This window comes from Coptis chinensis, chromosome 4, assembly GCF_015680905.1.
Source record: "Coptis chinensis isolate HL-2020 chromosome 4, ASM1568090v1, whole genome shotgun sequence".
NCBI classification, from domain to species: Eukaryota; Viridiplantae; Streptophyta; class Magnoliopsida; order Ranunculales; family Ranunculaceae; genus Coptis; species Coptis chinensis.
In genome coordinates this window covers 3,143,829-3,165,963 of record NC_141459.1, presented here as the reverse complement: position 1 = coordinate 3,165,963, position 22,135 = coordinate 3,143,829, and the positions used below count along the sequence as shown (strand labels likewise).

Below are 22,135 nucleotides of genomic sequence, written 5' to 3'. Positions count from 1 at the left end.
CATGACCACTGACTAACAGTAAAAAACGATCATTTCACATGATTTTCGACATCAGTGTGTATAATTAGTTTCAAGTAATGAAAAATAGCATTTGAAATCATTCGGGTCATAGATAAATGCATTTTAAGATTTTAATTCAATGCAACGAAATACAGATATATAAACCGTGAGAGTCAAATATAGAGTGGGGTGAGAGTCTTTGTTCACTCCTTTGCACGCGTGAAAGCATGTGAAAATCTTAGTGAATAGTTGATGTATAGTCAGTACAATAGTTGATGTATATTACTGAGTTTAGATCGTGTTCATTATAGATTAAACAAGAAAGCTAAAAAAATTAGGTGTACAAAGCTATTGAGACAGTGTGCAGAGACAAAAGGCACAAAAGATCGCCTAAGAAAAGATTAATATCATTTACATATACAGAGTAAGTAAAGTTAGAGCCACTGAAGTTCTTTATGTCTGGCAAGTTCTTTGTTGTAGATAGTGACAAAATGTCATAGTTGTCAGAGCAAGAGCAAGAAGAGATTTGTATGAATGATTACATTAAAGATAATTGAAGAAGTTCCTTGTACCAGACATTATAAAATCTAAAGTTTGTTTGGGGTTTAACTTGTAACCTTATGGTTCGACAAAGACCATGTTGCGCAACTTCATATGTGTATTGTAGAAGCTGAGCCATTAATTACTTGATTTAGAAGTGTTTTGTAAGTAGCGGTAATATAGACTGGGCGATGGCTTGTGGCATATGCCCATTAATGTAATAGTTATGTGATATTGGTTGAGACTTGAGAGTCTAGCTTCATTCCCAGAATTAAATGCAGATTCCGTTTTTTTTGGCTTGGGTTTTGAGCAGCCAACATGACACCTTCCTCTTTATTCAGTCTTTTTTTTCACACTTCATGTACTAAATCATGTTGCTTTGAATTTTGAGGCACTTATACCAGACGTAACTTGTTGCGCATATTTAGGCCAGAATACAATCAGATCCTTGTGAAACATCATTATTAGGCAACTTTCTGACATTATTAGATCATTATTAATGTCATTATTAAGCAACTAAAACAACAGATTCTAAGATGAATAAAAACTTGCGGGGATACACTGCTACTAATTTAAGTTAACATTTTGTGAACGAACACTATCATCAAGTTTATGTTTGATGAGCCTAAATAGAAATCACAACTCAGTTGAACATTTGAATTAAAATCTAAGTTTTGCATAAGAGTATGGACATATTTTTGAAGTTGGCATATCAAGAGCCTGCCTAATAGAGGAATCTACCACATACGCATATAGAAGGATGAGGTCCAGTGTCACCACTCGCAAGTTAGAGGATCGCTAACTTCAAATTCATCTTTCCCTGCTTTTGATGAATATTCTGCAAGATTTAACAGTGCTATTCCAAAAATTGGTGTCTTAATTTTTGTCCCTAGCTCAAGACCTGAATAATAACGAAAAATGGATAGAGAAGCTGAAAAACTTTAAAAATAAGAAAATACCATAATGATATAAGAACCAAATTGATAGTAACCGGAGATATGCGATAATAAACTGATTCTAACTATTCTTCTTTAATTTCAATAAGAGTTGGTTAGTGACTCTAAAATCAGAAGCTCCTAGGGGACCTTAGATTCTTTCTTTCGACGCGAACTCACTTGCTTTAGGCGGACTCAATCACTCTTTTTGGTTGGAGGATCATTCGTTCTTGACTCTCTTGCTATTGCTATATTTGATATCAAGTAGGTAGTAACATGACAAAAGCAATTTATATTTCCAAATATCAAAACATCTAGGAGCTCATTGTCAAGGGACACGTTAGACCAAATTCCAAATTAAATCCTTAAAAGGTGAATAGAACAGCTTATGTTCACTGCACTTGAGAAAAAATATCATAGTTAACAATTAAGAATTTAAGATAATATTGTGAACCGCTTAGGGGTTACCTTGACTTCCTTCAGCCACAGGCTCTTTAAGTCCGGACTACTAAGGATGGTTGACACAATAAGAGCACCATGGACAGGCGGGTTGCTGTACATAGGTCTGGCAAGCTGTTGCAATTGACTCTTCACAGTATCCGCTTGTTTTTCATCTTCACAAAGGACACTGCAAAATAAAAGGAGCTCATTGTTAAAAAGCATGGCAAAAATCTCCTCCCCTGGTGACACTCGCTCCTTTTTGTGTGTAGATGGTGTATGGATGATGTAGATAGATGATGGTCATTGAACAAATAGAAGCATATCAAAACCTAATTATCCCTTAATAAGTAAAAGATGAGTATGGTATCATTCCACTTTTAAGTGTATGTTTATATGAATGACAGGACTGGAAAGGGGGTTTGAGGGATTAAAAACTAATATTATAGAGATTGTAGATTCTAATGCTAAACTAAACTAAATTAACTAAACTATTGGGAATTTATAAGAGAGGGAATTCAAGAGATTAGAATCTACCAATACTTTTAATCTATGACCTTCTGCTTCATGGTTGTTCTTACAAGTAGACTACAATTAGGCAATCGAGCAAGTGCCGATTTCCTCTTGGACGAAACATCGTTAACAATTAACTCTACTTAAGGTTGTTCCTATGTTTATGCTATTAATATCTTCTTTCCTTTTATGTAAGCTCGGGCAGCCATTCAATGTATTACCAAGAGCAACATCAAGGAGTACTTCCTAATATAGGCCATTCAATGAATCACCACTTAAGGCAAATACAAAGAATACTTCCCCTGGGCAGCCCACTCCCTGAGCTACCCCTTCTAAAAGGCAACACAAAGAATACTTCCCTAACTCTAAAGAACTATACTACTAGAAGAAAAGTAAAGAACACTAGCATGATATTAATATTGCAAAACATAAACCTTATTTTATACTTCCATCCCCTGGTGTGGGCAATGGAACTAATAACTAAAAACATAAAGAACTAACCTGATTGAAGAACACCATGAACCAGAAGAATCATTAAACCTTAAGTACCGGCTTCATCTCCTCCCTTGAAGGAGAAGATTAGCCTTCCATATAGAAGGAAGAACACGAAGAATGAGAAGAAGAAGAGTCGAAGAACATAAGACTAGAAAGACTAATTTATTAAGACTCAGCTAGTTAAAACCGATCTTTTATTATTAATCTCTCTCTGCCTCAAGTTCTGGAGACAAATTATAAGTGAATTGGCCAATTACATGAGGCACTTAGGTCCTTTATTTATAGGGGTTACAATGAGCTCTAGAAGCATTCCAAACCGTCATTTGTTTCCTAATACAAATAGACTTCTTTCAGAGTCCAACTTCGTCTTCAAAATTGAGAAGGAATTGGCTACAGTGTCGATTCATGCGTCCCAGACTTAATCAATGCGTCTGGACGCTCGATCCATGCGTCCCAGACGCGTAAGTCTATTTTGTCTCTTTTGCTCTATCCTTCTATCCTCTTTTGCGGGCTTTGGTCCAAGCAACGAGTCCTTTGGCCTTGGGCTTTCAAATAGGCTTTAAAATAGGTCCAAGTCGCATCTTTAATAGCTTCAATTCCTTGGCCTTCTCCATGATTGTCCACGGGCTTCCCATGTGATCCTTACTGCTCTGAATTGCTCCGTTTTACCCCATTTTCTCTAATATTCCACAAAACTCACTTTTTCTCCTGTAGAATCATAAAACATAACTTACAAACACTATTAGTCCACTAAGATGGCTACACAAGAGGCATAATCGAGGGTTAAATTACACTTTTTGAGCACTTATCACAACTCCCAACTAGCCTTTTGCTAGTCTCTTAGCAAATAAGATAAAAAAAATAGATAAGTGATCAAAATCACATCCTAATAACAAAAATAAAATCCTAACTCATTTTTGCAGGCATCGCTATTGCATTTACCATATGCAACAAGGCTTTAAACCTTTAAGTTCCCCAAAAAGGACGAGTTATAGTCTCGTGAGGGTTTTCAAGTGATATACCCACAAAATCAATCAATAACATGTTCAAGAATTATAGTATTTTTCAGAGAGAGAAATTCCTTACCCACTTAGTGCTTACTCTAATAGACAATCTCCATTGTTAACTACATTGCTGCAAAGACTCATAGATTATGATGGGAGATAGTAAAAATTGACAAAATTCTCAATCAAGGCTTATGTGTGTACTTAGTCAATCTCCTATACTCTCCTATCCAAGAAACGGAATCCCTAGTTTACCATAGGTAGATAATCTCGACTTTCAATCATCACCGGTCATACTCTCAGAAAAGAATCTCTCAGAAGATGGTCTACTATTTTACCTCATGTATGTGGGGAAAAGAATAATGCATACGAACATCCCACATACTAACTTAAAAAACAGACTTCTGAATAAAAGTAGTCTCATGGAAAGAATGTCAATCACATATGAAGTGTTGGGTCCTTCACTTTAGTATCCTCTCACCTATTCTAGACTTCATACCATACTGTAATGATAAGTCATGGGTTGTAACTTGGCTTGAGTATTGGTTTATGAAGGAAAGGTAAAAAGGATTCTAAGGTTGTTTCTGAAAAACACTAAGGGTTTTGCTTCTTTCTTTGGAAGATTTCTTCAAATTCTGTATTGCAGAGAAAATTCTTCCTTTGTCTTAGCTTTTCCATCCATTCTGTTCAACTTTTTTTTTTTTTTTTTTAGTTAAAGCTTAGTGGTATATCCTTGATTAGTACTGGATATGCTTGTTTTCCACTAGCTTCTTTCACTTTGAACAGAATGATGGACTTCATTGTATCTCTCTGATATTTCCTTGTAATCTTCCTTTTGTGGTCTTTCTTCCTCTTTGTGCCCCTCATATTCTCATAAACATATGGGTATAGCTAATAAAGATTTTGGTTATACTCCTTGTTTGGAGTTAGGTGACGGGTAAAGGGTTTTATGAAAGAAAATGGCTTATTGTAAGGCTCAAAAGGGTTTAACATGATGGTCCTACTAGGTGGGATAAAAGCTGAATGGGTTCACTACTTGACTTATCAGTATGATACTCTGTTTCGAATAGACTACAAGACCTAATGGCTATCTCCCCAGTTGATGTCACTTCGTGATTAACCAAATCAATGAATAATGAGACTATATTACAATGACATAAAGAACTGAAAGATGTTGAATCACTAAAACTCGGATTTTTCATAAGAACTCTCCAAAGAATGGGTATAAAGCTCAAGTCTCACGGGCTAAGTCTAAAAATTCTACTTCTAGTTTACTAGGGGTTTAAATCTCTCTTCTAGCAAAAGTACACAAAACTGACCAAGTACTATGTTGGTGCCTTGATAAAGAATTCTATCAATAAGAACTATGTCCGAGAATAATAAATAGTCTAAGCGGTAATGAAATCAATAATATTAACTATCTATCAAACTCAACACTAAGTAGTATAGAATATATATCCCAGACTAATCATTAAAATTCATTTTTCTCATGCTACTGATATAGAAACCAAAAATATTTTAGTTTTTTTGAAAACTAATTTTCAAAATTCATTTCTCAAGTACACCCTCCCCCTACTTATGCATGCATTGACCTTAATGTATAAAGAAGTAAATGAAATGGATGAGAAAAAGGTAGGATATTACCATTGATGCCGAATATCAGAATTAGTTCAAGAAACAAATTTTTAGGTCTTTTTACGTCAGATCCCCAAGACATAATGTGAGTCTTTTAAAGTCAGATCCTCAAGACTTTTGAGTCCTTTATAGTTAGATCCTCAAGACTTTTGAGTCCTTTATAGTCAGATCCTCAAGACTAGTACTCCCACCCACTAGGTTCCACTTTGTAGGAATTCTTCTGATCTCTCTCAACATGTAATTGACAAAAGTATACCTTGTACCAACAATTTTCTCTTAATGGCTGTAACCCAGGACAAGTTTCAGAATGGCAATTCTTACAGCAACCTAGCTTACGCACTCTCCTCTTATGTGCAAATGGACTTTTACCGAACCCTACACGAGCCATAGAAATAATCTTCCTTTGTAGGTCAATAGGGAGTAAATGCCATAAACTAACAGGTGGGGAATACTTAGGTTTCCATCTCAAAACTGATCTTTCGACAACATGCTTACTTCCTGTAGACATTTTCGCTCGATCTACTAGAATTCCTTCCAGCAGTATCCCTTCCTTTACCATGAAGTGACACTTTTCCCAGTTCAGAACTAAGTTGGTATCACAACAATGTTTAAGGACTAAGGAGAGATGATGTAGACAATTCTTAAAAGGACATGTGAATGTCTTCTCTTGGTCCTCAGGGTGAATATGGATCTGAAAGTATCCTGAGTAACCATCAAGAAAGCAGTAGTAAGCTTGTCCAACTAATCTTTCTAATATCTGATCGATGAAAGACAATGGAAAATGATCTTTCCTCGATGCGCTATTCAACTTCCTGTAATCGATGCAAACTCTCCATCCAAATCCAATCGGTTGGAATCAACTCATTGTTCTCATTCTCCGTTCTTGTGGTTCCGGGACTTCTTCGGCACAACTTGAACCGACTAACCCATCGACTATCGAAATAGGGTAGATAATGTCGGCGTCAAGGAGTTTGACAACCTCTTGCTTAGAAGTCTTGGAATCCTCTTCCAGATGAATCCTATGTTGAACTATCATAGGGCTGATCCCCTTGATATCATCAATTGTCCAACCTATAGCCGACTTGTGTTTTTTAAAAGTGCTACTAACACGGATTCTGCTCCGATCAAATCGATGCAATGACTCACCGGAAGGTTCCCAAATCTCCCAAGAAAACATACTTGAGTGTAGACGGCAAAGGCTTCAATTCTAGCTTAGGCGGCTCCTTCTTAAGCTCTTTATATGGTCCATCAGGCATTGCCTCAACACTAAGTTCCTCACCACCGAAATCCGCCGAGCTTTCAACAACTCGTCAGCAGGATATGAATGAGTCAGATAATCCTGTGCTAACGCTTCAATCATACAATCCTCGTTCACATCACACACCTCCTGTGGTTGCTATAACGTATGGAAAATATTGGTTTCGACTCTCATATTACCAAAGGATAACATCATATTACCGTTTCGACAGTTGATGAGTGCATTTGCAGTGGCCAAGAATGGTCTGCCTAGAATGATTGGTATCTGCCTACCAGATGTAAGAGCTGTGTCGAGTACTATGAAATCAACCGGATAATAGAAATCTTTGATCTTGACTACGACGTCTTCAATGATTCCTTTAGGTATCTTCACTGATCTATCTACCAACTATAAAGTAACATCAGTTGGTTTAAGATCCTTCAAGCCTAACTTCTCGTAGATGAAATATGGTAAAATATTCACACTGGCACCCAAATCTAATAAAGCTTGCTCTTCCAAAGAATCTCCAATTCTGCATGTAACAATTGGACTTCCAGGATCTTTCAGTTTCACAACCGCTTGATTCTGTAGGTACGATGAACATCTTTGAGCGATAAAAGCTTCTTTCGGAATGTTGGTCTTCTTTTTCACTAGATCTTTCACGAATTTGGCATACGAGGGAACTTGCTTGATGGCGGTCAGAAATGGGATATTAATATGCAAATTCTGAAATACATCGCAAATCTCCTTTGAATCGGGTCATCCTTTCGGTATTCACTAGTTTGAAGGAAACGCGGTCTTTGGCGGATTCTTCAATATCGGTTCTCTTCTTTTTAGAACTTGGATTGGTAACAAATAGTGGAGTGGCGGTGGAGTCACTCGTGATGGCTTCTTCTTACTTACTTTCCGCGGTAGTTCCTTTAGCTTCTCTCTCGATAGTTACTTCATTGGGTGGCACAACACTAGATATATCCGGAATGTTAGAATCAGGGTGGGATGGTGGGGACATAAGTTACCTTAGGCTCCACGAGAATCTTTTCCCTCGGTTTATAGACAATCTTGTTATCAACTTTCTTGCGACCTCGAGTGGTGAAAGCATTAACTTGTTCATGAGTAATCTCTAGGTTATCCACCGCGGGACACCTCTTCCTTTTCGGATTTGGCTCTACCGGCTTGGTAATGTTCCATTCGATCTTTCCATCAAGGCGGCGATTTGCCCTATCGGCCTTGAATGACACTAAAGTTATTCTCCAACTTCGGGTTATTTGTTTTGTCTTTTTTTCATTGACAATGGTGGTGATAGCTTCTTCCGGATGTGGGATAACCGCTTTCTTTCGACCGAGGCATAGGGGCAATATATCCACTCATAAGATCCGGTACTAACTCTCGTTTATGTTGGCTTGGTATTGCTGGTTCTGGTATGACTGTTGATTTTTGTATGGTTGCTGGCGGTTTTGGAATTGATACTAGTTATTCTAGAACTGATTTGACTGATTCTGGAATCCTGGAGGAAAATTCCTCTGAATTGTATTTTGTGGCTTCCAATAATTACGTCCCCTCGATTGAACCGGGTTATTTCTTCCTAAAGAGTTGATACTACATGCCTGCATTAGTATCTAGATAGTACGAACACTCTTCAGTGGTGTGGCCTTCATCAGAACATAGCTCACAAATTGCATAACAAGGCTTGGATGGCTGAGGTTTAGCTTGGAAATTGTTTGGTTTTGGAGGATTCATGGAGAACTGATCAAACTTCTTATTCAGATTTTCAAGTCCTATTGATAGGCTTGCCATAATTGATAACATTGCTTGATTTGGTTCTTCTTGAATTTGGTTGCCAAATTTCTTCGACACCCCCTCCACTCTAGCTACGTCCTCGTTGCTAGTACTCCATTGTTGAGTGTCTTCAGCTAAATTCTCGAGAAAGTTGTAGGCTTCCTCTCCATCCAATGATGTAAACTTACTTTGATGCATTGACTGTATCATCTGCTTGTTCATAGTAGAAAGTCCTCGAAAAAAAAAATGAGCGGTGTGCTCTTATCATAACCATGATGTAGACATGAGACTAGCAGATTATTGAATTTCTCCCCACTTTGATGATATTCTTCACCACCTTCCCTTTGAAATTGATGATGGCTTGCGCATGGCATCCGTCTTACGGGGTGGGTAGAACTTGTTCATAAACTTTGTTCTCAACTTCTCCCAGGTTGTTGATTGAATTGATCGGCTATCAGCAGTTAACCATTCGGATGCTTTGCCTTCGGAGTGAGAGTGGAAAAATAATTAACTTGATACTCTCATCCCCGATATTCGGTTCTTGAAAGTTCTAAGGATCGATAGAAATTTGTTCATGTGAACATAAGGTCAACATTTATGCGAACCATTAAACTTTGGAAGCATAGAGATTACCGATGCTCTAAGTTCAAACCGGTTAGCTTCGTCTCTAGAAAAACAATATTCTTTGGGTGGGTCTCCAATGATTGGTGAATAGAAATCACTTTCGGCTTCTTTTCTTACTCATTGTTTTGCATGGGTGGGATAGCTTCAGATTATTGGTGTCCAAAACACCTCTATCATTGCTTCGCCATTGTATCAATCTCGTCTAGTATTCTTGTGAGTCGGTTGTTAAACCTTTGTCCATTTTATTGTTTCTTACCGACGATAATATGGGACGACGGGAATACACTAGAAAATGCTATCTTAAAAATAACGAAAAACTATCCTACAATGCTTGAATAGTATGCAATTATTCTAAGTTATTATACTAAAATGTAAAACTACTTTCCTTCAAAAATGGGTTGGGCTTTGCGCAAGTATCTCGCCCGTTGTCTAAAGTCGCCTCTTTCTAGGGTTATGGTGAATCACTTGGATTGCTTAAGTACCACTGCCCACAGACGATAGTCCGTTTGTCAAGATTCAGACAAGAAACACTAGAGTTTGATGTTTCGCTGTGTTGGCTTACAACTTCAATTGTTGAAAAGGTCCTAAATGCAATTATACTATAAAGCAATAAAACTAAACTATGATGCAACTATACTAAGAAAGCAATAAAAAGAATGAAGATTCGACTAACCTGGATGGTAGATCTTGTCTTCGAGATGTCCTTCAAGCTTATCTCTTTTTTAAAAGGATGGATGATGCGGCTAAAAATTACCTCAAGATCCAAACTTCTAATCTTGAAAGAAAATGTTAAACATAAACAATTTAAAACGGCAGTGGCGCCATTTGACACTCGCTCCAGGGTTACATTTAATTATATCCCCGGCAGCGGCGCCATTTGACACTCACTCCTTTTTGTGTGTAGATGGTGTATGGATGATGTAGATAGATGATGGTCGTTGAACAAATAGAAGCATATCAAAACCTAATTATCCCTCAATAAGTAAAGGATGAGTAGGGTATCGTTCCACTTTTAAGTGTATGTTTATATGAAGGACAGGACTGGAAAGGGGGTTTGAGGGATTAAAAACTAATATTGTAGAGATTGTAGATTCTAATGCTAAACTAAACTAAATTAACTAAACTATTGGGAATTTATAAGAGAGGGAATTCAAGAGATTAGAATCCACTAATACTTTTAATCTATGACCTTCTGCTTCATGGTTGTTCTTACAAGTAGACTACAATTAGGCAATCGAGCAAGTGTCGATGCCCTCTTGGATGAAACATCGTTAACAATTAACTCTACTTAAGGTTGTTCCTATGTTTATGATATTAATATCTTCTTTCCTTTTATGTAAGCTCGGTGACCATTCAATGTATTACCAAGAGCAACATCAAGGAGTACTTCCTAATAGGGCTGACCATTCAATGAATCACCACTTAAGGCAAACACAAAGAATACTTCCCCTAGGCAGCCACTCCCTGAGCTACCCCTTTTAAGGCAACACAAAGAATACTTTCCTAACTCTAAAGAACTATACTACTAGAAGAAAAGTAAAAAACACTAGCATGATATTAATATTGCAAAACATAAACCCTATTCTATTCTTTCATCCTCTGGTGTGGGAAATGGAACTAATAACTAAAAATATAAAGAACTAACCTGATTGAAGAACACCATGAACCAGAAGAATCATTAAACCTTAAGTACGGGCTTCATCTCCTCCCTCAAGGAGAAGATTAGCCTTCCATATAGAAGGAAGAACACGAAGAACGAGAAGAAGAAGAGTCGAAGAACATAAAGACTAGAAAGACTAATTTATTAAGACTCAGACTAGTTAAAACCGATATTTTATTATTAATCTCTCTGCGCCTCGAGTTAAGAGACAAGATTATAAGTGGATTGGCCAATTACATGAGGCACTTAGGTCCTCTATTTATAGGGGTTACAATGAGCTCTAGAAGCATTCCAAACCGTCATTTGTTTCCTAATACAAATATACTTCTTTCGAGTCCAACTTCGTCTTCAAAACCGAGAAGGAATTGGCTACAATTAATCGATTCATGCGTCACGGGCGCGACTATTCATCGTCCCGGACTTAATCAATGCGTCACGGGCGCTCGATCCATCGTCCCCGCACGCAGCGTAAGTCTATTTTGTCTCTTACGCTCTATCCTTCTATCCTCTTTTTTATGCTTTGGTCCAAGCAACGAGTCCTTTGGCCTTGGGCTTCCAAATAGGCTTTAAAATAGGTCCAAGTCGCATCTTTAATAGCTTCAATTCCTTGGCCTTCTCCATGATTGTCCACGGGCATTCTATGTGATCCTTACTATTCCGAATTGCTCCATTTTACCCCATTTTCTCTAATATTCCACAAAACTCACTTTTTCTCCTGTAGAATCATAAAACATAACTTACAAACACTATTAGTCCACTAAGATGGCTAAACAAGAGGCATAATCGAGGGTTAAATTGCACTTTTTGAGCACTTATCACCTGGTAATAATCAAAATGAGATGAAGCAGCCTATCATTATCCAGACTTCAGACATCAACATATCATTTTAGTTTTGGAATTAAGCATAACTATTAACAAAGTTTAGTACCATTTCAGAGAGGGAATCCAGTCATAGAGCTAGCAGACCCTCAAAAACGTCATTTCGATTATTTACAGGTATGCTAAATGTTGATATAGCGCTGATGCTATGGGTTTGATTATTTACAGGTATGCTAAATGTGGAGATAGCGCTGATGCTATGGGTTTGAGAACGTAAGGAAGTCTTTTCCTTCAAAATTCTCTATAAGTCGAATTGACGCAACTGTTAACCAAATAAATTAACCAGAAGCAGTCCATATAAAAAACAGTTTGAATAAGATTTAAAAAAAACAAACACAACACAGCCAAAGAAAATAATATCTTGACAAATTTCTTAGGTATCACGCGGAAAAAAAACACACAATGAACACACTTCCTGTTGTAGTATAAAAATTTGTATGAGTCACAAAGAAACTTTATAGAGTCATGTAGTATGCTAGCATAGCGCTCAGTTAGAGTGAAATTGGATCGAAGATGCTAAATCTCTTCCATGGGCAAAGATAATTTTTTATCTATCTCAGCCAACCGTCATGGTTCTTCATCTTGTATTCTTGTCTCTTGACCAGCAAACTCTAAAGCATCCTGGAAATCCTCATCCACTGTTAGCCACGGCCGACGGTCACGGGGAGCATAACTGTTAGCTGGATTATCACTTCCAAGACCACCACTCCTTCCTGTTCCCGATGCCCAAAGCCCATACCCACTGTGAGCAACAATTATAGTATGGGCAGCTCCACATACAACTTGGAGGGGACTAAGAAACTTAGAGCCATATTCATTACACGGAATGTACATAGCAGAGAGCGCATCCCCAGCATCAGTCAATGTTGATCCTTTACATGCTGCAAAATATAGCCAAGTCTTTAAAGTGGGATACAATTAACGAATAAAATTGAAACAGGAATATCCATTGGGTATCGTACTATATTGTTCATTTATTAATAATTTGAAGATTATAAAGAACAAATACCTTCTCTTAATTAATGGAGCAATATAAGAAGTGACTTCGGACGCAATACTGTCCATTTCTTGCTCAGTTGTGTTATGCTAAGAACGTCAAGGCTTTGTTTTAAAGATGAATATGTATCTACATGTATAGTTGTCGAGCTGAGACAAACAATCTGATGGTTCCCTTATTTGGTATCTACAGTATGAGTAATATGAGGTTAGCATGCACAATTTCTTGGGCAAATCAAAACAAATGATGGAGAAAAAAGGGTAATATACCAAGAGTAATAGCGATCGTCATTGTTCTTGACGCTACCAAGGTAGTTTTCATTGGACATGACATTTCAATTTGTAGCGGCAAATAAATCCCTCGAGCAAACCTGTTATTTTGAGCTACATTTGGCTTCTTATAGTTCGCGATCATAAATCAGAATGTGGGTTAGTATGATATATGATATGGATTAACTTTATTTGTAATCATAATAGACTTGAAAGCATCAATGTAAATCAATATTAGTATATATTTGTTTTTTTTTAATTATGTTGAGACAGATAATATAACATATTCATTAGTATTGAATGTCATGTAAAATGGACAACACTTTAATACACAAATAATTAAACCCTCAAAGACCTATTACTCCTGTGGATTAACTTTGTCAATATGCTCCCCCTTCTTGACAACAATAGGTTCATTTGCAATTTGGCAAATGATCTAATAGCTTCACGGACTGATAGGAGCCAAACTCCTTTAGTACATACTGATATCGGCAAACCAATGAAATCTCTTTGGATTATATATATATATATATATATATATATATATGTAAGTTCTATCAGTTGTCTCTGTATAAACAAAAAAAAAAATATAATAATAATAACACTATATACAAAACATAACAACAGAACCGCAGGAAAAAAGTTCAGTCGGTATAGAGTTCAGTCACGACAATTTATAGTGGGTTACTGTAGCAAGAACACTATGTACAGATAAGTTTAGTTGGATGAAAGTATGTGACTGTTAAATGGATAATTTTAAATGTGTATACGAAGGACTTACCAGCAAGAGAGCAATGTGATAGAAGATCATGAGTTGGACTTTGTTAGTATGTTACACAATCCGAGGACGTCTTTGTAGGCGACATTCCTTGTGAAGGTTCTAGAGTAGATTCTTTGTAGACAACATTCCTTGTGAAGGTTCCCGAGTGGCCTCTTATTATTCGTTTTTTAACAATTTTTTTCATTGTGGTCTTAGGTACACCTCGGGAGAGAACAACATAGAACAACATTGTGGTCTTGTGAAGTATCCAAAACATGGTTTGGTAAAGAAGTTCCTAGATGAGGAATGGTCTGTCTCTGTGATTTGTGTATTTGTAAACCAACGTCTAGAAGATTTGGGAACTGTTTCCGAATGAAATTGCACGCTAGCTTGAGATCGTCTGATGATTTAACAGGAATGCGATGTAAGAAGGTCGGTTTATCAGCATAACTTTCAGTTAGAATATCAGCATACATGACATTTGGTTGGGAAACACGGCACGAGTAGTCCGGTTCTATGAGTGGCTTAATAGACAAAGATAAAGCATATAAGGATCACCTGGTGCAAGTAGGACTTATATTCAAATGTAAATGCAAAAGGGAAAATAGTAATCAACCTGACAGTTAAAGAAAAGCATACACATGATGTCATATTTACCTCATCTAAAGTGGTATTGTGTTGGTCGAAATTCTCCATGCCACAAAACTTTCCAAGAAAATGATAAAGGGTTTTTTCTGATCAAATCAAGGCTCCAGGCCCCAAGTCCCCGGCGTTTGCGGTGATGGTATCAATGGCACATCCGCATATTGTAAGTGTTAGATGGTCGCAAAGTTGGAATTAAGCCAACTACAAAATGCATGCTAATATTTCTGAAAATATTCATCACTGGACCAGGCTCAGCTTCATATTTCATTAAATCAACTTGCCTCCTTTGAAAAAAGGGATTTTAAGTGCTGCATAGCAAGTTGTTCCCTCCAGTCTACAATCTGCAACCACTCAGCCAAAAATTATCCTTATAATTTTAGAGACATTTTGTGTAGTAGTAGACGGGATGTAGATATAGAATTAAGAATGTGCAATACTGTACCTTTATTGCTCAGTTGTGCGATGGGAATGCACATAATCCTTCCGATGCTTAATAATGAATAGTTCCAAAGCTTCAATGCTTTGAAGTTACCAATATATAATAAAAATTTGAGATATGAGCAACAAATAAATCAATCCAATTCAATTAAATAGAAATAGAAATATAGTGTACTTACCCGACTGAAGGCATATTTAGTAAGGGTAACTTTTGTCGAGACTTGTGCATGGTTATGGATGCCAATATGGATGCCGTTTTGGACTGTTGAGACAAAACTAATGAAGATGTATATTTAACTGGGCAAATAAGTTTAGATGTCAATATGTCTATCAAATCTGGATACAAAACTGGTAGAGCAAACATAATCTAAGGAAACCGATCCCTCGATCACTCGATAACTGAAAATGGTCATTTATACTCATATGTGGTAACATAGTGATACCTATAATTATAATAGTAAAAAAAAAGAAGTATCAAAAATTTATATCAGTATATATAAACAAAAAATATACAACTAAAACAACAGATTCTAAGATGAATAAGAACTTGCGGGGATACACTGCTACTAATTTAAGTTAACATTTTGTGAACGAACACTATCATCCAAGTTTATGTTTGATGAGCCTAAATAGAAATCACAACTCAGTTGAACATTTGAATTAAAATCTAAGTTTTGCTCTTTGCAAGAGCCTGACATCAAGAAAAAGGCTTTCAAAATAAGATCAACAGATGATCATACAACTACTATAAGTTACTTTTATTTATGGGCCATTTATTTTCCTTTTTGTTCTTGCTATAAAATCTAAAGTTTGTCTGGGGTTTAACTTGTAACCTTATGGTTCGACAAAGACCATGCTGCGCAATTATGACCAAGTAAACATTTAGGTTTCTCTACCCAAACTTGAAGCATAAGCAATATTTTGAATAGCATAAAAAATTCATAGAAAATGGGAAGGAATCACTACATACATATAAGATATACCACTATTTTCCACGAAGCACTTAACATCTTCATTTGTGGAAGCCAAGTCCAAAAGCAATTGTCCCATCCGCACTTCATCCCGTTTGGGTTGATCAAATAGAACCAATCCAATAGAACTCTTAAGAAAGTTATAAATTTCCATGTTTACAGAAAATTCAAAGTTGAATTAATCCTTGGAAACCTACAAATAGAGTGTTGTCCAATCTGCTCTTTATAACCCCATCACAACCCAATTGCATCATCAAAGCAGCATCAGCAGGTGTAGCAACACCACCACTAGCAAACTGAACAACAGGAAGCCTACCAAGTTGCTTAGTCTACATAACCAAATCATAAGGTGCTGCAATTTTCTTAGCAAAAGTAAAACACTTCATCATCATCCATGTTCCGAAGAACACGAATAGCACCCATAACAGACCTCACATGCCTAACAGCCTCAACAATATTCCCAGTCCCAGCTTCACCCTTTGCACAAATCATAACAGCCCCTTCGCAAATCCTCCTAAACACTTCGCCAAGATTACGACACCCACAAACAAATGGGACCCTAAAATTATGTTTATTAATATGATTATCCTCATCAGCAAGAGTAAGAACCTCACTCTCATCAATATAATCAATACCAATAGATTCAAGACTTGGTGCAAAAACTAATTCCAGTATTATGTCTGCCCTATGTGTCAAGTCTTTGATCATGCCATCATTGTTGCCAAAAAGGCGTTCTAGCTCAGGGGAGGGCTTCGAAGGGAGTGATGGCACAAAAGTGTCTAGCCAATCAACACAAACTTGATTAAATTCATATATTATAATATTCAATTCAATTCATATGTAACAAAAATGAAAAGAGGATAGAAGATAACTGCAATTATCTTATCATACCTGTTAAAGAAGATGCTCAACCCTAGCTTATCATTAAAAAAAAGTTGTTGCACGAAAGAAAATGATTTAGGTTTGATAAGCTTATCATTAAAAAAACCAAATTGGTTTGATAAGCTACCTAAAGCTGTCTGATAAAGGTAGGTACTACGGTTTGATTCTGCATGGAGAGGAGGAATAATTCTCACCAATTGACCATAAGATTGGAAGACCCAAAGGATTGAATTAATACTGTAAGTAGCATCAGGTATTTATGCTTCCCCGAGAGTAGTTGTTTCAGCGCAAAATGAATCATCTATCACTCTTGTACCTCATACGACTTATATAGGTGCTACATGTCTTTTTGTGTTGAGCTAATTGAGGTTGTAATCCTACATGGGCATTGAGTGTTTCCACAGAATTAACACATGAGAAAGCTCAGATCTAGTGAGCTTAATTCTATTGCATATCTTCTATGAAACAGATTTGGTATTCTAATGTAACTCTTTAAAAAAAAAAAGCAATTTAAGCCTCGCTATGTATCATCCCCATAAGAGCATATTTGTTTTTGAAGGTCTAGCTTCCTATAATAACAGCTTTAATATATATAAAGAATCATAAATAAAGGGTAAACATTTTTCAATCAGTACCATGCATATACCCATTCGGGTAACAATAACTAAATGCCCTAGAATCTAATCTCATTTACCATTATCTACAACAAATCAGTTATTAGTTTATGAAGATTCCGTTATTACCTCTTTTCAGAAAAGTGTTTAATTCAGATTGAAACTGAAGAAATTGAAACCAAGAAATTTGTTGTAGCCCACCCTGAAAAAACATAACAAACACATAATCAATACTAAAATCAGCCTCCAATGCAGATAATGGCAACCTATAGCAAGAAATAAAGTTCAGGAGAATACAATTTTGAAGACAGATTACACTCAAACTTGGATAGTTAGGGAAAAGTCGATGGGATAATTATATGCATGATGACAAATATATGGGCAGGAATTGGAGGAACTTCAAATTCTACGGTTCCATCATTTTTCATAGTAGCTATCCTGTTAAACATTTTAAGCTGCAAACTATAATATTGCGGGGTTGGATGCTTTAACTGGGTGCGTGCTTGTCTGAATGTTAAAAGAAATTTTCAAGAAAACTCTGTAAGGACCAAGACTTTGTGTACATAGTTAGCTGTATACACAATAACCACAAAATGACCAATGAGCAGTACGTCAGGAGTCAGGACTCAGAAGTGGTTGTGTCACATACTCACATTTAGCGCCAAAGAATTTATCAAGCTGCAGCTAGAGTTGAAGAAGTTGTTTCACATTCATAGGATAAGTAGTCTGTATATATCAGAGGGAAAGTCAATCAAAAAAACGTCCATTGATATCCAACATGCATACAATTATTCTAAATGAACCACATACGGATAGAGAAACGAATAACAACAAAATCAAACAACTAAGTTACCAACAAACGAAACCAAGTTGTTGTTGACTTGTACTAATCACAATATTGTTTTTACTGCTTACGATTCGGAGTCCAGTGGGGACAAACTGGACTAAAATGTGTGGATATGACTATGGAGTCGAGCAACTCCATGATGGGTGTGAAGTTAACACATCTTGGCACTTTGTATTGGTTAATTGACGCACCTCTGGAGATTGCGTAGTCCATTAGCTCCTCAAATGTGCCGCCTTTTACTATCCTAATCTCTAAGGGTCCGATTGAGTTGTCGGCAACTCGGCCTTGCCTGTACACGGAATTGAGTGATTCTTCTATGGCGAGGCAACACTGATTGAGCACTTCATCAGTCGGTGGACTATCTGGATCCTTAATCATCAACTCCCAGTAGATGACATAATGTCCTGGGATAGTGGTCTTACTTTAACCACAATTACCTTTTCCAAGAACCATCTCTATTGGTCTCTGTTCCTTGATAATTGTCTTAGTCACTTTCTCATGAAGGATTATAGCTTCAGAATCAACCCGTGGAGGACCTTTATTATCATCTTGAGATGGTTCCCCATGAACAAATGCAGCATCTTCAATAATTGAAACAGCCCCATTGTTGAGATGGGTTAGAAAGTTGAAGTATTTGACACGGGGTGTAAACAAAATAAGAATAAGGCTTAGAATTAGAATCAGGTGTATTATTCATGAATGGTATTGGGTGGGTTTCTAAGTTTCGAGAGGCATTTAATGATCTTGAGATTGTGATTTGTTTGGAGATTTGGTTTGGAAAAAGAAAATAATAAGAGAAAGGGTTTGAAGAGATGATTTTTTTTTTTTTGCAGAGTCGAGAGTGTTTTGTAGAATTGAAAAGAGAGTATGGAAACAGATTTTTATGTATTTTGGGTTACGAACAATTGAAATCGGCAAAAAAGGGCGTAGAATTCCTTTTTTTATAAAAAAATCTGATGTGTCAGTCTCAAAGAAAAAAGGGGGGCTGAGGTGGGTCACTGTGAGCATTCTCAACTACTCAGTATTAATGGTCTTTGATATAAATGTTTTCGTGGGGTTTTTTTTTAGGGATGTCTGTCTTGCCCGAAACCCGAACAAAAAACCCGCCCTGAACCCGACAAAACCCGAACCCGAACTCAGACTGAAATACATAGGGTAGGGTTTGGTCACACTCTCTAAACCCGATCCCGACCCGATAATTTAGCCCTAAACCCGTTAAAAGGCTAAAAACCCGAAACCGAACCCAGACCGAAATCGAACCCCAAATCCGGTTTTAATTACATACTACTAATTACTAATCTCATATAAAAAAATGAGTTAGATAAATATTTGGATTATAATCTCATTCATGTTTACAATGATGAGTTATTTAATATATTAGATTATGGAAAAATTTATGTCGGGATTTCTAATTTTTACAGTAATTGCACGTGATCATATGTCTATAGTTCCTTCTGAGTCCATCTATTTTTAAATTACATGAAAGAATTATGTCCGAGTATAGGTGATAATTAATTTCAAGTTTGTTAGAAGTTTTATTTTGTTTTGAAGGATTGGTGGATAGCCGAAGAAGGAATAAAATATAGATATATATTTCAAATAAGAATTCTTATTGTCTTCTTTCTTCATTTATATCAGGTTTTATATTATCTGAAACCCGAACCCAAGCCTAATAAGTACCCGAAATATAGGGTTAGAGTAGGGTTTGGTCACACTTCTCAACAAAATACTCGACTCTGAACCCGACCCGTTGAAAACCGGTCTGGGTTCGGGTAACGATGGTGTTTGCTATCAGTAATGGTGAGTTATATCTTTGACCCAATTAAACATTTCGGCCCAACAACTTAAAACAAAACCGGGCCCAAACAAAATAATAAATGAAGTAACTTCACTAAATCTCCTCCTCCAGCAGCAACAACCATGTCACAACTTGTCTTCATGAACCATCATGGAAGTATTAGTTGCTTGTGTTATTAGATTTGTTGTTGCTTCGTGGATCATAATAGTTGGAATTATTTCTAAAGATGGATGGTTTTATTTGTTTTCGGGGAACCGTGTGGAGTCTGAACGAACCGATGAATTTGATGAATCGCGAGGATCATTGTTTGGGCTGACTTGTCAAGGAATCTTGGTCTCACGCAGTTGAAGTTAACCGATAGTTAACACCAATGTATATAGGCGTGTTTCGTAATCGAACAAGATCTGGGGTTGAGAAGGGGGTTAGCAAAGTTAGACAATAAGTAGTATGAAAATGCAACTTTGGATGCACTGAGAAAAGATTCAGGGAAAGGGCCAAAGGTTTTGATTCATGTCTTTGAGGTCCATCCATATTTTGTATCGAATTAGTATACTCAACCGTATCTAGTATAGGAATTGAGATATTTGTTATAAACTAACAAACTAGTATAGGAATTGAGATATTTGTTATAAACTAACAAACTAATACACAAAATTGATTATAACTAATGAGAATGAATCTGTTTTTCTTAAAAAACAAGAGCACCTTTTTCTTGTTCTTCCTTCATAGCCCTCTTACAATCTTTTCTCTCTTTTTAACAAGACCGGATCCAAGAGATTTGCTCTACTCTTAACCCTACACGTGTTCCCATCCTACTATACTTAAGCTATTACAATTACTTAACTCTCCTTACTAACAAAAGAAATTACTTGATTTAAATATTGTTGTATGTCCCGTTTTAAGTCATGACAATACCATCCCCTTTTAAAAAACCCTTGTCCTCAAGGATTGAATTGAGGAAAATGGGTGCTAATGTTCGACCAATCTTCCCAAGTGGCATCTTCTGGGGAGGTGTGAGACCATTGAATGAGTACTTGGGTAACAGCTTGATTGTTTCTTGGGATGATTCGTGAGCGAATTTGTTATAAACGAATGTTTCCATTAAGAGTTGCACGAGTCACGCCACCAAAGGAAGTGTAGGCGTTGGAACTACTGTGGAGCCTAACTTCTTTTTGAGTTGAGAGACATGAAACACAAGATGTATTCTGGATGTTGCTGGGAGGTTGAGTCTGTACGCCACCTTACCCACTATGTCAGCTACTCGAAATGGGCCATAGAACTTGGCTAAGAGTTTCAGATTTCTGCGAATGGAGACTGTGGTTTGTCGGTAAGGCTGTAGTTTTAAGTATACCCAGTCACCTACCAAGAAGGATCTGTCAGTTGTCTTTTTATCAGCAAAGTATTTCATGCGCTCTTGAGCCTTGCATAAGCCATCCTTAATCAACTCAACCATGCTCTGTCTTTGTCTCAGATAATCCTCAACTGCTGCAATGGATGTGCTGACTGTAGGTGGAATCACCAAGTGGGGTGGAGTGTATCCATAAAGAGCTATGAAGGGTGACATTTTTAGGCTTGTGTGGAAGTTAGTGTTGAACCGCCATTCCGCCAGAGAGAGCCATTTCACCCATTGTTGAGGGTTATTCCCAGTCATGCATCTGAGATAAGATTCCAAACAAGCATTGGTGCGTTCTGTTTGACCATCGGTTTGTGGGTGATATGCCATGCTGAGACGAAGTCATGTCCCTAAAGATTTGAAAAGACTTTGCCAAAATGAACTGATAAATACCCTGTCTCTATCTGAAACTATACTCTGAGGCAGCCCGTGTAGTTTTTATATATGATCCATAAACACCTTGCCCACTGTGGCAGCAGTAAAAGGGTGACTAAGAGCAATGAAATGGCTGTATTTAGTGAATATGTCTACAACTACCAAAATAACTTCTTTTCCTTCAGATTTTGGCAAACCTTCAATGAAGTCCATGCTGATGTGTTGCCAAGCTTGGTCTAGAAGTGGTAATGGCTGAAGTAGTCATGTTGGATATGTGTGTTCTCCTTTGCATCTCTGACACACATCACAGGTAGCCACAAAGTTGAGTACATCTTTCTTAAGGCCTGGCCAGTAGAAGTATGTATTTGCTCTGAGGTGGGTTCCTTAGATGCCTGAGTGTCCACCAACTG

General features: G+C 37.0%; 1 protein-coding gene and 3 long non-coding RNA genes across 11 annotated transcripts; all 4 read right to left on the bottom strand.

Moving 5' to 3' along the window:
• Positions 1–1,165: 1,165 nt before the first annotated feature.
• On the bottom strand, positions 1,166–12,963 carry LOC147501235 (uncharacterized). Of its 3 annotated transcripts, none has more exons than XR_015221272.1 (4): positions 12,746–12,954; positions 11,677–12,617; positions 1,944–2,155; positions 1,166–1,441 (listed from the first exon to the last, which is right to left on the bottom strand). It is a non-coding gene; the product is annotated as an uncharacterized LOC147501235 (long non-coding RNA). The 3 variants fall into 3 exon arrangements; XR_015221273.1 differs by lacking the exon at positions 1,166–1,441 and adding an exon at positions 1,711–1,870; XR_015221274.1 differs by lacking the exons at positions 1,166–1,441; positions 1,944–2,155 and having other exon boundaries at positions 12,033–12,617; positions 12,746–12,963.
• A 283-nt stretch (positions 12,964–13,246) lies between these two features.
• On the bottom strand, positions 13,247–14,515 carry LOC147501234 (uncharacterized). Its single transcript, XR_015221271.1, has 2 exons — positions 14,420–14,515; positions 13,247–14,162 (listed from the first exon to the last, which is right to left on the bottom strand). It is a non-coding gene; the product is annotated as an uncharacterized LOC147501234 (long non-coding RNA).
• Positions 14,516–14,682: 167 nt separating this feature from the next.
• Positions 14,683–19,072, bottom strand: LOC147501233 (uncharacterized). 6 transcript variants are annotated; one of them, XR_015221266.1, is made up of 6 exons: positions 18,351–19,071; positions 17,966–18,038; positions 17,442–17,514; positions 15,025–16,595; positions 14,850–14,927; positions 14,686–14,748 (listed from the first exon to the last, which is right to left on the bottom strand). It is a non-coding gene; the product is annotated as an uncharacterized LOC147501233 (long non-coding RNA). The 6 variants fall into 6 exon arrangements; XR_015221270.1 differs by having other exon boundaries at positions 14,683–14,748; positions 14,850–16,595; positions 17,962–18,038; positions 18,228–19,072; XR_015221269.1 differs by having other exon boundaries at positions 14,683–14,748; positions 14,850–16,595; positions 18,228–19,072.
• A 2,002-nt stretch (positions 19,073–21,074) lies between these two features.
• On the bottom strand, positions 21,075–21,521 carry LOC147501232 (uncharacterized). Its single transcript, XM_086603777.1, has one exon. The coding sequence runs from the start codon at positions 21,519–21,521 to the stop codon at positions 21,075–21,077; it is 447 nt and encodes a 148-aa protein (XP_086459903.1).
• Between the last annotated feature and the right edge of the window lie 614 nt (positions 21,522–22,135).